This window comes from Nycticebus coucang, chromosome 1, assembly GCF_027406575.1.
Source record: "Nycticebus coucang isolate mNycCou1 chromosome 1, mNycCou1.pri, whole genome shotgun sequence".
NCBI lineage: Eukaryota > Metazoa > Chordata > Mammalia > Primates > Lorisidae > Nycticebus > Nycticebus coucang.
The window spans coordinates 169,606,071-169,622,947 of record NC_069780.1 but is presented as its reverse complement, the minus strand read 5'-3'; the positions used below and the strand labels follow the sequence as shown (position 1 = coordinate 169,622,947).

At 39.7% G+C, this 16,877-nt stretch overlaps 1 protein-coding gene and 1 pseudogene across 1 annotated transcript in view; both read right to left on the bottom strand.

The window, feature by feature from the left end:
* Positions 1-685: 685 nt before the first annotated feature.
* ZFR (zinc finger RNA binding protein) overlaps positions 686-16,877 on the bottom strand; it is a 96,612-nt gene continuing 80,420 nt past the window's right edge. The window contains exons 18-20 of the mRNA XM_053592598.1: positions 5,669-5,780; positions 5,459-5,556; positions 686-2,299 (exon numbers count right to left, since the gene is read on the bottom strand). Coding sequence (XP_053448573.1) covers positions 2,120-2,299; positions 5,459-5,556; positions 5,669-5,780 — 390 coding nt within the window. The 3' untranslated portion in view covers positions 686-2,119. The remainder of the gene's footprint in view (positions 2,300-5,458; positions 5,557-5,668; positions 5,781-16,877) is intronic.
* LOC128587855 (40S ribosomal protein S6-like) lies at positions 6,272-13,772 on the bottom strand (annotated as a pseudogene).

The following is a 16,877-nucleotide window of genomic DNA, read 5'->3' as shown; positions in this document are numbered from 1 at the left end:
TAGATGGGCATTGTGGCAGGCACCTAGTCCCAGCTACTTGGGGGTTTACTTGAGCCCAAGAATTTGAGGTTGCTGTGAGCTATGACACCAATGCACTCTATCAAGGGTGACAAAGTGAGACTCTCAAAAAAAAAAAAAAAACCAAGAAAGAAAGAAGGAAGGAAACAAAGAAGAAAATCTTGTCCCGTCCAAGTTTAGTAAAGGTTGAGGATGCCTTATCCAAAATGCTTAGGATGAGAAGTATTTTGAATTTTGGAATACTTGCATTATATGAGTTGAGCATACCTAATCTGAAAAGCTCCAATGAGCATTTTCTTTGAGTGTCAGTGTGCAAAAAGTTTCAGTTCTTGAGTTTAGAGACTCAATTGATATTCAAGAAAAGCTTGAGTCTCTGGTTCTATTTTGCCAGCGGTCTCCTATATTTCCTGGCCTTCTAAAATTCAGGGGAGAGGGGCGGTGCCTGTGGTTCAAAGGAGTAGGGCGCCAGCCCCATATGCCGGAGGTGGAAGGTTCAAACCCAGCCCTGGCCAAAAACTGCAAAAAAAAAAATAAAATAAAATTCAGGGGAGAAGATTTCCAGGAAGAAAGTGAACCAATATGGTATCAAATTGTAAAATTTTCTAGAAATTATGTACTCAGGTAATTAATAAACAGGTCAGGAGTATAAACAAAATATAGTGCCCAATAAATTTAAATATGATTTTACTGAAGCCATAGTCATTTCAAAGCAAAAGTAGTTTATGATGTCAACTCTAACATATCATACATTTAAGTCATTATATGAATTTGTTTTTATTTGTGTATTTCACTGTAGTGCCATGACAACAAAATGATATCTGTGTATAAGAGCATACATACATCAACAGTAAGATGTAACTTTTCATTACACCACTGCTAAAATATTTAGCTTTGTGTAGGAGACATAAAAGCATGTAAGATGGCCATACCAAATAATTTTCTGTTTTTTTCCTTAATCTTAATTTTTTATAGTGATACTTTACTGACCTCACTGTTAACAGAACTGTAAATTATCTGGGTGATGGGGTGTGGGGGAGATCATTCAACTGTGTTATACTCTAATAGTTGCTAGAGTAATCTCACACACACCAATAAGGAGCTGTCACTGTAATTAAGGGCTAGTTACTGTTGTTAACTGCACAATGATAAAGTTCTTTCAAAAATATTGGTTAGCCAACTTATATGTGAAAAATGCCCTTTCCACTTACACAGAAGAAAAAATATTCAGAAAGTTATTTTTGGCCTTGCTATGTCAAAAAGTCAACTGTACAAAGTCTACGTGTTAAACCTAAAATTATAATTTTAAAAGTCTATTAAAAACAAAAACGTCATGCATTTTTATTATTATGCAGAGGCTTTAAAACTGTTGCAAGACCATATAGTATATATTAGCTTTTATACTGCTAATGCACAACTAACAGCAAACTTGATTAACAGAAATCTGTCTTAATTACACCTTTATATATCACACTAGAGGGACAAATGCCACAAGATTCGCAGAAACATTTAGTTCTGAGCACTCAAATGGCAGAATAACTTTTTGTGTTGTAATCCTTCACATATAGAACAAAAGAAAAAAAAAACTCTGCAGTCTCACGTTACAAAAAAACGTACTGCTGTAAAATATAAGGGTAAAGGATATCATCTATAACACAAAGTAACTTACAACTAGTGTCAAAAGCAAACAAAACGTCTAAATAAAAATATCAAAATACATAGAGCAACTGAAGCACAAATCCTGCATTAAATACAGTAAAGATTTAATAAGACAACGCACTAGTTAATAAAAGACACAAAAATAGGGGAGGGTAGACCTAGGGTAACCAGAAAATAAAACCAAAATAATGGGGGGAAATCGGAACCAGTTTTCCCCCTAGTCAGAGCACAAGGCTACTCCTTTTTTTTTTTTTTTTTGGTGTCTTTCCATTCATATAATACCTAACACTGTACATTAACTTTTTAATGTCATAGAAAAACTTGGTTCTTCCATGAAATCCTTAAAATTCTTGATAAATTTTTCAAAGCAGACATTATTATGAATGAAAAACAGCCAACAAACGGGCACCTGTTGTTTTTAACACTGAAGATTTACAGAAACTTTTTAAAAGTTATCATAATCTTTTTTGTCTTTTTTCCCCTCAGCTTCAAATCCATCCACTCCATCACTATCCCTTCTTCGTTTCCTGTTGTTGTGGATATTGAAACGTTGGCTCATTTGTGGTAATGGATCCATGCCTAGAACCTTGTGTATCTGGCGGAATGCAAGGAGTCTCAATGCAAACTGCAACAAAAGAGTCAGAATTTAGAGTTAATTAAAAAACCCCAAATAGTAACCATGTACCACCCCCAGATAACAATATAAAAAAGTATGCTTAATGAAAGAACAATGGATTAGTCGCATGCTGCAATAATCCATATATTCTGATATTTTTATTTCTAGGCTTTTCTACATGCGTGCCATTTTATTTTCTAAAACTAAGTCAAAAAATATTTCTTTGAATACATTTTATGTTCATCAAAAAACAAACAAACAAGAAAAAACAACAAACAAAACAAAAAAACTATCCTGAAACAACATACAACAAAAGAAAAGTGTCTCTGACACTGAGTAAGCCCTTCTTTTGTTCATGTTCATGTATTTTCCCACTCCATGTTTTCTTTGGATGCCCAAGTATACAGGACTCAGTACTCAGAGCTCAGGCACAGGGTGCACTGACATTCACCTTCCCAGCCTCACAAAAAGAGAACTATGCTTCTTCAACATTTTTCAATTCACCATGCACTTATACGTTTGTTCACTTTAACAGATTCTTAAGCACTTACTTACTATGCCAGAATGTAAATGATAAGAAAAGTTTCTGCTTTTATGAAGCTTGCCAGTTAATGGAAATAGACACAAGAAACAAAATAATGACAAGTGATATCAAGGAAACAAGCAGTGCTGGGCGTAGTTGCTCACGCCTGTAATCATAGCACTCTGGGAGGCCAAGGTGGGTAGATTGCCTGAGCTTGCAAGTCTGAGACCAGCCTAAGCCAGAGTGAGACTGAGCCTCTAAAAATAGCTGGGCATTGTGGCGGGCACCTGTAATCCCAGCTACTCTGGAGGATGAGGCAAGAGAATCTCTTAAGCCCAGGAGTTTGAGTTTCCTGTGAGCTATGACACAATTGCACTCTACCAGGGGTAACGAAGTGAGTCTCTATCTTAAAAAAAACAAAAGGAAAGAAGTAGGGTGTTGAAAAATGAGAGCTACTTGCCTTTTGTATTTTTTAAGATTCCATAAAGAGAGAAATACTTGTTTTAATAGACTGCCTGGTGATAGCCTCCTTAGGTATGTGGTAGAAAGAATATAATTTAGGAAATGCAGTTATACTCATGTGAATATACCAAAAATTTTTTTTTTTTTTGTAGAGACAGAGTCTCACTTTATGGCCCTCGGTAGAGTGCCGTGGCCTCACACAGCTCACAGCAACCTCCAACTCCTGGGCTTAAGTGATTCTCTTGCCTCAGCCTCCCGAGTAGCAGGGACTACAGGCGCCCGCCACAACACGCGGCTATTTTTCTGTTGCAGTTTGGCTGGGGCTGGGTTTGAACCCGCCACCCTCAGTATATGGGGCTGGTGCCTTACCGACTGAGCCACAGGCGCCGCCCAGTAATATCTTTTCAAATGGGCTATTTATTTATCTTCAGCCAGAAAGATCTGGTATTTACTACAAGCAATCTTAACTTGTTTTCAGTGAGTCTAAATTGCTTAACAGTGGACAATGCCCAAATGATCACTTGCTTAGAATACCCACACACACAAACGCACCATTCAGTAATTGCAAAGTATGAAAAAGACCAACTTGCAAAGTCACAGTAATGCTGGATAATTTCTCATAAATTATCCATAATGTTCTATAACTGTTTCTTCAAAACACTTTCTGGTATAAAAATTTACATTAATCCTGACATCTTCCAAACCCCTGCCAGAAAAGACAACAAATTGAGATCTTAAATCCAATAATTTTCAACTACTTTAAGTGGATTATTATTGTTCAGTCTGCCTTTTTCTCCTACTCAGTATATTTCTAGAAATCAAAAAAGGAAAGCTACAGGCGGCGCCTGTGGCTCAGTGAGTAGGGCGCCGGCCCCATATGCCGAGGATGGCGGGTTCAAACCCAGCCCCGGCCAAACTGCAACAAAAAAATAGCCGGGCGTTGTGGCGGGCGCCTGTAGTCCCAGCTGCTCGGGAGGCTGAGGCAAGAGAATCGCGTAAGCCCAAGAGTTAGAGGTTGCTGTGAGCCGTGTGACGCCACGGCACTCTACCAGAGGGCGGTACAGTGAGACTCTGTCTCTACAAAAAAAAAAAAAAAAAAAAAAAAAAAAGGAAAGCTACACCAACTTGATTTTTTCCTCACTTATTCACTAGTTCACATGTTTTTTTTGGTAACTACTCTTCTAATATGATTGATAATTGATAATGATAATACTTTCTAACATTTAAGATCCTTCCATATACACGGTGCTAATATAGTTACACATACTAACAATTAACCTTCCCAACAATCCTAGACAAGATACTGCTTATATTTGTATTTTATAGATAAGATAGCAGAGCTAGTATACAAACCTAGGGAGTTGGACTCTGGTGCTCCCACTTTTACTATAGTGTACAGTGGGAAGAAAGGCTAAATTATAATAATGACTATAACCACCACTGCATATCCCTTCTGTGTAACCAAGGGGATATAGGAGTGTCTACTGATCTTGATATATATACCTTAACACCAAGGTTCAATGAGAATGAAAATGTTGCTGTATTTTTATATTAGACACACTACATAAATAATAAATTCTAAGATTTTATAGTGTAATCTTCTCTAAGGGTGTACCCGGGCGGCGCCTGTGGCTCAGTCGGTAAGGCGCCGGCCCCATATACCGAGGGTGGCGGGTTCAAAGCCGCCCCGGCCGAACTGCAACCAAAAAATAGCCGGGCGCCTGTAGTCCCAGCTGCTCGGGAGGCTGAGGCAGGAGAATCGCCTAAGCCCAGGAGTTGAGGTTGCTGTGAGCTGTGTGAGGCCACGGCACTCTACCGAGGGCCATAAAGTGAGACTCTGTCTCTACAAAAAAAAAAAGAAATAAAGGAAAGAACATTATAGGCTGTGCACAGTGGCTCACACCTGTAATCCTAGCACTCTAGGAAGATTGCTTGAGCTCACAAGTTTGAGACCAGCCTGAGTAAAAGCGAGACCCTGTCTCTACTAAAAATAGAAAAACTAAAGCAAGAGGATCACTTGAGCCCAAGAGTTGGAGGTTGATGTGAGCTATGATGCCACGGTACTCTACCCAAGGCGACAGCTTGAGACTCTCCCCCCCACCCCCCCAAAAAAGATTATATAGTGACTTCATCTAAAAGGACAGTAACTTAACAAAGCTTTGGGGGGTTAGGAGTACTATTACCTGTGCACTGGATGTGATGTCTTCACGCTGCTGGTCAGTCATTGTTGCCAAGGTATCAAAGGGATCCTTTTCACAAGGATCCAGGAGTCCGGGACTACCTATAGCAATCACAAGGAGACAAAAGCATTAGCACTATTTGTTAAAGAAGAATTCTTATTCATCCATCAAACAAGTAAACATTTTACTTCATTAAAAAAAAGTAAGACTTACCTTTAAGAATAATCCCTGAAGAAATGCACTCAAAAACTCTTCTCAGTGCATCCCCGGGGCTCTGAGGACTAGAAGCACTACTGATTGCCTTCTCTACTAATAACTCCATAGCCTAAAAATAAAAAATGTTTCACAACTTACATACCAAAGGAAATACTCATTTTTAAACACCAGCATGACAAATCATAAAGTATCATTAAAAGTTTTAAAGACTGGGGCGGTGCCTATGGCTCAGTGAGTAGGGCGCCGGCCCCATATGCCGAGGGTGGCGGGTTCAAACCCGGCCCCGGCCAAACTGCAACAAAAAAATAGCAGGGCGTTGTGGCGGGCGCCTGTAGTCCCAGCTGTTCGGGAGGCTGAGGCAAGAGAATCGCGTAAGCCCAAGAGTTAGAGGTTGCTGTGAGCCGTGTGACACCACGGCACTCTACCCGAGGGCGGTACAGTGAGACTCTGTCTCTACAAAAAAAAAAAAAAAAAAGTTTTTTTTTTTTTTTTTTTTTTTTTGGTTGCAGTTTGACCTGGGGCAGGGTTTGAACCCGCCACCTTTGGTACATGGGGCCGGCACCTTACCGACTGAGCCACAGGCGCCGCCCAAAAAAAAAAAAGTTTTAAAGACTGAAAATTTGCATAGAAGAAGTCACAGAGAGAGAAAAGAAAAATTACATATAGGGCGGCATCTGTGGCTCAAGGAGTAGGGTGCCGGTCCCATATGCTGGAGGTGGCGGGTTCAAACTTAGCCCCGGCCAAAAAACAAAACAACAACAACAACAACAAAAAAAAAAAAAAGAAAAATTACATATAACATACCAAGAACATTTGGGCTAAGTGCTATGGCTCATGCCTATAATCTTAGCACTCTAAGAGGCCAAGGCAGGAGGACTGCTTGAGGTTAAATTCATGACCAGTCTGAGCAAGAGGGAGACCCCATCTCTACTAAAAATACAAAAATTAGCCTGGTAATTGCAGTCCCAGTTACTCAGAAGGCTGAGGCAGGACCAGAAGTTTGGGGCTGCAGTGAGCTAAGAGAATGAATGCTATGCCATTTCACTCTAGTATCTGGCATGACAGAGCAAGACTCTGTCTCACTCCTGCCAAAAATTCAAAATATTCCAATTTAAGTATTCAAGTAATGAAAAACAAAATAGATAAGATATAGTTTGAAAAGGTTCTGCAATTTGTGTCTAATGAAGAAAAATGCCAAAGAGTAACAAATTTTTAATTACTGTTATCCTTTATCATGAGACCTCTTGAAATTCCTTAGATTAGGAGGCTTCTCATTTGAAAAAAATTCTTTAGACATTTAGGGCCCATCTATAAACTGAGGATGCTAGGATGTTAGAGCAAGACAAGAGACTACTAAAAAGACATTTTGTCTTTATTCTTTACAAATAGTGAATGTTATTTAAATTTTCATGTGATTTAAGTAGACTGTCATTATCTCTGAAGAAAACATAAATTACACTTTTACTGTAAATTATATTTGAGAAACTCAAAAATCCAAAACAGTGAATAAAAAACAAAAGTTAAAAAAGTATGTATTTAGGGGTGGTGCCTGTAGCTCAAGGGGCTAAGGGTCCAGCCATGTACACCAGAGCTGGAGGGTTCAAATCCGGCCTGTGCCTTCCAAACAATGACAACTACAACAAAAAATAGCCAGGCATTGTTGCGGGTGCCCAGCTACTCGGGAGGCTGAGGCAAGAGAGTCGCTTAAGCCCAGGAGTTGGAGGTTACTGTGAGCTGTGACGCCATAGCACTCTACCTATTTTGAAGGGCATATTAGGAAAGGAAAATAAAAAAAAGAAAGAAAGAAAGAAAAAGAAGAAAAAAAACGAAGGGTATATTAGCAAAATTTTTAATTTAGAGTTTTAAAAATCGAAATACAATTCACATTAAGATTTATCCTCTTAAAGTGTACAAGTCTGTGGATTTTAGTATACTTAAGTTAAGCTTTTACTTAAGATTGTAAACAAGACTATCAATAGCAATTCAAAGAAACTAGTTTTGAACTACAATGAAATCTTAAGATGGTAACAGAAGTTGAAAAGACATTAATGAGAATCCACTTATAGTTGTACATTAAAAAAACTCAAGACTTAAGAGGTAAAAACTATGTCAACCTATTCACTCCAAGACCATTTCTCAGTATTGCTTAAGTAAGACTAATTCTAAAAAGTTTGGACATATGAAGATTGTAGTCCCAAATAAAAGAGGAATATATTTCAATAGAGATGAAAATTTAAAGAAACAGTGCACATAAACAGTTATGAAAGAAAGCAGGCAGCACTGAGAGACTGAAAAGAACCCCCAAACAATGGATGTTTATTATGACAAATGCAATGAAAAAGATTAAGATCGTTCATTTTATTCAGCTGAAGAATGCAGGAAGATAATGTTCAAGACATTTTTTAAGAATTTTCACTTTAAAGGTTTTAGTATTTTAAGGACTAAGCTCGAGTCATCTAGAAAACTCTAAGCACGTACACAGAATACTTCTCATTTCTAGACAGATCAAGTATTATTTTAAGATGTCAGAAGACTGTAAGATCCTTGAGGATAAGGTTGTTGCCATTCACTCTGAACTCCCAAGTGGCCAACATATAGTAAACACTCAGTAAATGTTTATGAAATGAAATAATTTGGGAAATAATGTGAGAATAATCCTGACAATTTAGTGATAAATGAATCCAAGGAAAATAATTAGTAAAATATTGATCCTGTGCCTAAAATCAAAATTGAAGTCCTAAAACATGTAATTTTCCATAAATGCCACAAATTCTTATTATTTTTAGAGAATTTTATAAGAAATAATCAGCTACAATTTAGGCTACGTCCACACAAAAAAGTCGACATACTGAAACATACACAATCTAAGCCAACTATCTGCCTTCTGAAATCATCTGCTGTGAAGAAAGCAATCAAAACATTTCCTAAACATGGCTGTTTTGCAACCAGATCTCTGAAATATATGCACTCAGTAAAAGGGCAACATCAAAGTTAAATAGAATCAAATTAAGGAAATGATACTTCAGGCTATAATGCAAATGATTTTGATGGCTAGCATTATTTAAGAGAAATGTTCTCCATGATAAATAATTCAAAACCAAGGATTATAATAGTTGGGTTTTTAAACTTTATTATTTATTTACTTATGGAGATAAGATCTCATTTGTTACTCAAAAAATCTTATTTTTGACTGGATTCCAACTTAGATGTGGAAGCTTTCAGAGAGGACAGCCTGCATCTCTTGGCATGTGTTCCTGTTGCTTTTCTTTGGCTTCCTTCGTTCTCTTGGCCAAAAGGAGTCCTCAAACTATGGCCCGCAGGCCACATGAGGTGGTGTGATTATATTTGTTCCCATTTTGTTTTTTTATTTCAAAATAAGATATGTACAGTGTGCATAGGAATTTGTTCACAGTTTTTTTTTTTTTTTTTTTTTGAACTATAGTCCGGCCCTCCAACGGTCTGAGGGACAGTGAACTGGCCCCCTGCTTAAAGTTTGAGGACCTCTGGTAACATATTCAGCAGCCTCTTCCTTATTTTTCTTAGTATGCTGTTTCTTCAGAGCAATACATTGGCATTTATGTTGCAAGACATGTGGAGTTACAAGACACTGAATCTTGGGAGCTTTGGTCCTAGGTTTCTTACCTACCATCTTTGTTCAAGGGCTTTCTCACAATGTTTTGGCGAACATCATCATTAGAGTGAAAAGTTTGAGGATTCTGCTAGCTCTTCTGGGCCCCAGATGCCGAGGCACCGTATTGTCAGTCAGTCCAGGGATATCCTTCTCTCCTTTTTTTATAATAACCAACTTGAGAACATTCAGATTGGCATCCACAATGCAACCCTGGACAAATATGCACTTCCTTTTATTTTCAGTAGAGATAGGGTCTAGTTTTCTATTTTTAGTAGAGATAGGGTCTCACTCTTGCTCAGGCTGGTCTTGAACTCTTGAGCTCAAGGGAGCCACACACCTCAGCCTCCCAGAAAGCCAGGATTATAGGCATAAGCCATTGCGCCCAGCTGGGTTTTTAAAATCTAACTTTTAATTTTCTTTTTCTTTCTTTTTTTTTTTTTTTTTTGGTAGAGACACAGTCTCACTTTATGGCCCTCTGTAGAGTGCAGTGGTCTCACACAGCTCACAGCAACCTCCAACTCCTGGGCTTAAGCGATTCTCTTGCCTCAGCCTCCCGAGCAGCTGGGAATACAGGCACCCGCCACAACGCCCGGCTATTTTTTGGTTGCGGTTTGGCCGGGGCCGGGTTTGAACCCGCCACCCTGGGTATATGGGGCCGGCGCCTTACCGAGCCACAGGCGCCGCCCCTAACTTTTAATTTTCTTTCTTTCTTTTTTTAATTAACATACAGAATCTCTGTATGTTGTTCAGGCTGCAATGCAGTGGCTATTCACAGGTGTAATCACTGCACACTACAGTCTTGAACTCCTGAGCTCATGAGTTCTCTTTGGTCTGTAACAGGAATGCCCCTTACTCAGCAACAGGGGGACCTGGCCATGGGTCAAGACACCCTGCTTCATGGGCAAACCTTGCTTGTCATTTCCACCACTGATTCGGACCACATAACCCTTCCATTCTTCACCCAGTGCATTAGCAGCAACTTCTGTGGCCATGCGCTTCTCATATAAAGTACGAAGTTTGCATTCATTGTCCACTTCAATGAGTTTCTGGCAGCCAGTGGCTGGGAAGGAGACATTCAGCTTCATCCTGAAGTATCTGAATAATGCCTCTGAGGTGCCACAGAAAAGAGCTATTTATTCTTTTATTGAGACAGAGTCTCACTTTGTCGATCTCTGTAGAGTGCCATTGGTGTCACATCTCACAGCAATCTCAAACCCTTGGGCTTAAGTGATCCTCTTTCTTCAGCCCACCAAATTTGTAACTGGGAGTACAGGTACTCACCATGACATCCAGCTAGTTTTTCTATTTTTAGTAGAGATAGGGTCTCACTCTTGCTCAGGCTGGTCTTGAACTCTTGAGCTCAAGGGAGCCATACACCTCGGCCTCCCAGAAAGCCAGGATTACAGGCATAAGCCATCACGCCCAACTGGGTTTTTAAAATCTAACTTTTAATTTTCTTTTTTTTTAGAGACAGAATCTCTATATGTTGTTCAGGCTGCAATGCAGTGGCTATTCACAGGTGTAATCACTGCACACTACAGTCTTGAACTCCTGAGCTCAAGTGATCCTCTCACCTCAGTATTGGTGTTTGCCACTGTACTTGGCTATATAATGTTTTTAAAAACCACTCATAAAATGTATTTTTTCATTTTATCTGCAGCTTTATTTAAGACTAACTCTTACTAAGTGGGAGGCTTCATTCGAAAGCACAATTTCACTTAACCTTTTGACCGTGCCTGTGTGTTCAATTTTCAAACAAAAACTTTGAGGACACCTGTTACTGTTATGTTACCTGACTTAAGTCTATAAGCATCATATGCTTCATTCTCAGTATTTTTCACAATTGTTCCTTGAAATAATTATACAAATAGTGGATTCTTGCAGGAGTATAAATATGGAGTATAATAAATTCAGGAGACTTCATCATTGTTGAAGAATTCAGATATAGAAGTAGCCTTATAAATACTTCTCACAAAAACAATCAAGTACCTCAGAATCTGATTTGGAAAACTAAAGTATAGAACCTATTTCAAATTTAATTTTTTTTGTATGCATATTACTTTTTAAATAAATATAAAATATTGGAATGGAAGGGTGGTGCCTGTGGCTCAGTGAGTAGGGCGACGACCCATATACTGAGAGTGGCAGTTTAGAACCCAGCCCCGGCCAAACTGCAACAAAAAAATAGCCAGGTGTTGTGGAGGGTAACTGTTGTCCCAGCTACTCGGGAGGCTGAGTAAGAGGATCACCGAAGCCCAAGAGCTGGAGGTTGCTACGAGCTGTGACGCCACAGCACTCTACTGAGGGCAACCAAGTGAGACTCCTTCTCTAAAAAAAAAAAATTGAAATGGAAACCAATTTGGGTTAATTATTTTGATTCGTAAGAAAGCAAAACGTCCAATATCTCACTATTTATGGTATTAGTTGCTGCGATCACCTCACACTCACACCTCAATCGGCACATTTCGTTTCTGAGTGCTCTGCAGTCACAGAGTTAATTCAAGATTTTTTTAATTTGAGATACAGTCTCACACTCTTTTGCCCCAGGATGGAGTGCTATGCCATTAGCCTAACTCATAGCAACCTCAAACTCCTGGGTTCAAGTGATCCTCCTGCTTCAAAGTTTCCCAGTAGCTGAGACTACAGATATCCACCACATTGCCTGGTTAAATTTTCTATTTTTAGTAGAGACAAGGTCTCCCTCTTGCTCAGGCTGGTCTCGAACTCCTGAGCTTAAGTGATCTGCCTGCCTTGGACTCCCAGAGTGCTAGGTTTACTACAGACGTGGGCTACTATGCCCAGCCTTATACTGGTGCATTTATTGTTATAAGTACATGATTTCAAAGATCAGTTTTGTTCACTCTTCCTGACTCTCTCTCCCACCATCTCCCCTTCCATGACCAATGTTCTCTCAATTCCTTTTACTGGTGCATTCTCTTTTCCACTCAGGTTTTTTTTTTTTTTTGAGACAGAGTCTCACTGTGTTGCCCCCAATAGAATGCCATGGCATCACAGCTCACAGTAACCTCAAATTTTGGGGCCTAAGCAATTCTCTTGCCTTGGCCTTCCAAGTAGCTGGGACTATAGGTATTCCACTCAGTTTATTTATTTATTTATTTTTTGAGGCAGAGCCTCAAGCTGTCACCCTGGATAGAGTGCAGTAGCATCACAGCTCACAGCAACCTCCAACTCCTGGGCTCAAGCGATTCTCCTGCCTCCGCCTCCCAAGTAGCTGGGACTACAGGTGCCTGCCACAATGCCCAGCTATTTTTTGGTTGCAGCCAATCATTGTTGTTTAGCAGGCCCGGGCTGGATTCAAACCCGCCAGCTCAGGTGTATGTGGCTAGTGCCTTAGCCGCTTGAGCCACAGGCGCTGAGCCTCCACTCAGTTCTTAATGGCTCGCCATTCTGAAAGGAGAGAATGCTCTCTGAAGTACACGAACGACTCTCTCATAGAAGGCCTTGGGCAGAGATGGACCAATATACAGTGCTGAAACTCCAGACTGCAAGAGTAGCCCAGGAGTGGTCTTGAGTCCATTCATACAAGTATTGAAACCTGGAATTACTAGAACAGACAGAGCTCCAAGGGCACCCTGGGTAGAGGAGACCACGGTTGAAGGATGCAGGAGGTATTAACAGAAGAATGGTACATATGCTTGTATTTTCATACTTTTTTAGAAGTTGGAAGCTATATATGGCTTACAAATAATTGTATTTAAAAATCTATTAAGAATTCCAAACACTCAGCCAGGAGCAGGGGCTCACGACTAAAATCCTAGCATTCTGGGAGGCTAAGGTGGCTGGACTGCATGAGTTCAGGAGTTCGAGATCAGCCTGAGCAAAAGCAGGACTAAAAATGGGAAAACTGAGGCAAGAGGATCGCTTGAACCTGAGTTGGAGTTGCTGTGGGCTTTGACACCATAGCACTCTATCTAGGGTGACAGGTTGAGACTCTGTTTCAAAAAAAAAGAATTCCAAACACTCAACACATTAACTGCCATCTGAGTTATATTTAACTCATGCCAGTTTTGAGCCTGGGGCCTCATGAAACATATATAACTCACACATCTCTTGACTGATCTTGACCTAGTAAAATACCATGGTCCCAAGGAAAAAAAATTTTTTTCCTAGTGTGACAGTCAAAATGTGTTAAAAACTGAAACGTTCATATTGTCATCATGCTCCCATACAGTAAATGCTTTACTGGCTAATCAATGAAATAAGAAAGCAAAAAGTGGAGTATAAAAAGATATACAGATACCTGGGCAGCGCCTGTGGCTCATTGAGTAGGGTGCAGGCCCCATGTACTGAGGGTGGCAGGTTTGAACCCAGCCCCGGCCAAACTGCTACAAAAAAATAGCTGGGCACCTGTACTCCCAGCTACTCGGGAGGCTGAGGCAAGATAAGCTCCTAAGCCAAAGAGTTTGAGATTGCTATGAGCTGTAACACCAAGGCACTCTACCAAGGGTGACAAAGTGAGACTCTATTTCTAAAAAAAAAAAAACCCAAAAAACCCCCCAAATGAACAAAGTTCTGCTTAATGTTTTTTGTATTTTTTTTTCCTTTTTCTGAGACACAGTCTTACTATGTTGCCCTTGGTAGAATGCCGTGGCATCACAGCTCACAGTAACCTTAAACTCTTGGGTTGGGCTTAAGTGATTCTCTTGCCTCAGCCTCCCAAGTAGCTGGGACTACAGGCACCTGCCACAACACATCTGGCTATTTTATTGTTGCAATTATTGTTGTTTAGCAGGCCCTGGCCGGGTTTGAACACGCCAGCCTCAGTGCATGTGGTCAGTGCCCTACCTACTGAGCTACAGGTGCTGCCCTAAGGGGTTGATTTTTAAAGGAAAATGTAAATTGCCAAAATTAACCCCTGGAGATAGACTAATCACAATGGAAAAAAATTGAGAAAATACCATTCTCTTAAAAGGGACTGGGAACCGATGTCACATGAATTTTTATAAATTGTCAATTAAAGTTTCTTTTTGTAAATTAAAAAAAAATTCTGGGTAGGGATGGAGTCTATGTTGCCCAGGGTGGTTTTGAACTCTTGGCCTCAAGTGATTCTCCCATCTCCACCTCTCAAAGCGCTGGGATTATAGTTGTGAGCCACCATGCAAAAAGGTTCTGATGTTGCTAAAACTGCTTCAGATTTAAAAGAACAAAAGTGCTCAAATTATTTTGACAGTTAATGATCACTGCTTCTAAATCTGACAAAAGAGTACACAAACAAAACTATAAAAATTGGCTCGGTGCCTGTGGCTCAACCAGCTTGGGTGCCAGCCACATACACCTGCGCTGGCAGGTTTGAATCCAGCCCAGGCCCGCCGAACAACAATGACGGCTGCAACCAAAAAATAGCCGGGCGTTGTGGCAGGTGCCTGTAGTCCCAGCTACTTGGGAGGCCGAGGCAGGAGAATCATTTGAGCCCAGGAGTTGGAGGTTGCTGTGAGCTGTGATGCCACAGCACTCTACCCAGGGTGACAGCTTGAGGCTCTGTCTCAAAACAAACAAACAAAAAAACCTTCAAAAATTTATTTTGTGTCACTATAGAATTCCTAATCTATCAGCAAACAGAACTTAAAACTTTGCTTGGTGCCCGTAGCTCAGTGGTTAGGGTGCTGGCCATGTGCACCAGGGCTGGTGGGTTCGAACCTGGCCCGGGCCTACTAAACAAACAAACAAACCAAAAAATAAATTAAAACAAACAAACAAACAAACAAACAAAAAAAAAGGCTTGGTGCCTGTAGCTCAGCAGCTAGGGTACCAGCCACATATACCAGAGCTGGTGGGTTTGAACCCAGCTCAGGCCTGCTAAACAACAATGACAACAACAAAAAAGAACTTAAAACTTCGTTAAAAGACTATTCATATATATATCTGCATCCCTGGAATGCTAAGGAAGATCAATATGAAAAAAATCTATCTGTATAATAAATATACAGTATTAATAAGTTGATAAGGTTCTGGGCAGCACCTGTGGCTCAGTCGGTAAGGCACCGGCCCCATATACCGAGGGTGGCGGGTTCAAACCCAGCCCCGGCCAAACTACAACCAAAAAATAGCCGGGCGTTGTGGCGGGTGCCTGTAGTCCCAGCTACTCGGGAGGCTGAGGCAAGAGAATCATTTCAATCTCAGGATATCTCATACTCCTAAGAGTCAATACTATACAAGTGACGATATTCTCCAAATTAATCTCTTAAGTCAATGCAATACTACATAAAATACATCAAGATGACTTCTGAGAAACTGAAATGGTAATAAAGTTCAATTAGAAAAATAAACATGTAAGAAAAACAAAATCTGTAGCAGACTGTATGTAATGAGGACAGACAATGACTGGGAGGAGAGATGGAGAGGAAAATTTGAATGTTACAATACAGTATGAAACTTCAATAATTAAGAGTATATTTAGTACTAGAGAGGAAAACAGACTAAGCAAGGAAAGACAACTCTTGGAAATAAGCCCACAAAAAAGAAACGTTTGGAATAGTTTCTAAACCTCAGTGTTACTGATAATTTAGGCTCTACAATTCTTTGTTATGTGTACAAAGGTGGGGTGGGAGTTTCCTGTGTATTGCAGAAATGTTTAGCAGCAGTCCCAACCTCTATCCACTAGATGTCCAGATAACCAAAAATGTTGCCAAACTTTGTAAAATGTCTTCTGGAGGGTGTGATTACCTGGCTGACAACTACTGGTTTATGGTAATGATGATATTTCAAATTCAGTGTTGGGGAAACATATCACTAAATATATTATTAAATGGTCTTAGAATAAATGGCAATTTGTCTGGATTAATCTTTGATCCATTTAAAACTTTTGAAATAATCACATAAGTAATACAAATGTTAATTTATCCCAGGTAAGAATGAAACATATGCAGATCTCTTTATTAACTGTTCCGCTATACTAATCATTATTTCCTCATACTCCCCAAAAAAAATCACTATTGAATTTAGAATATATGCTTCCAGGAACTTTTGCTATGTATTTAATACACAAATAACTTTCTGATGAACAATTAGCACAAGTTCTTTGACCTTGGAATTTCAACCCTAGCAATTTATTCTACCCTCCAAAGCTTGACAGTAATATATATAATGAAGTATGAAAATATAATAGCAAAAGACTCCAAACAACCCAAATATCCATCAAATGGATACCAGTTAACTAAAATATGGCATGTCTGTACAACGGGAATACTATATAGTCAATATGGGGAATGCTATAGATCTGCCTCTTCAAAAGGGTTCCAAGATGTTAAAAAAGATGCAAATAAGCACCTTCCTCTTGTATTTAAAATACAAACAAAAAAAATTAACTTTAGCCATTCAGCTCTCACTTACCCAATTCTTTTTCTAAAATTTTAATTTACCCTTTTTGAGATGGTCTCTCATATGTTGCCTGAGCTAGACTGCAGTGGTACCATAGCTCACTACTGCTGCATCCCGAGCTGCTCACTACAACCACAAACTTCTGGGCTCAAGCAATCCTCCTGCCTCAGCTTTCTAAGCAGCGGAGACTACAGTATGTGTCTTGATGCCTGGTTGATTTTTTAAAACTTTGTACAG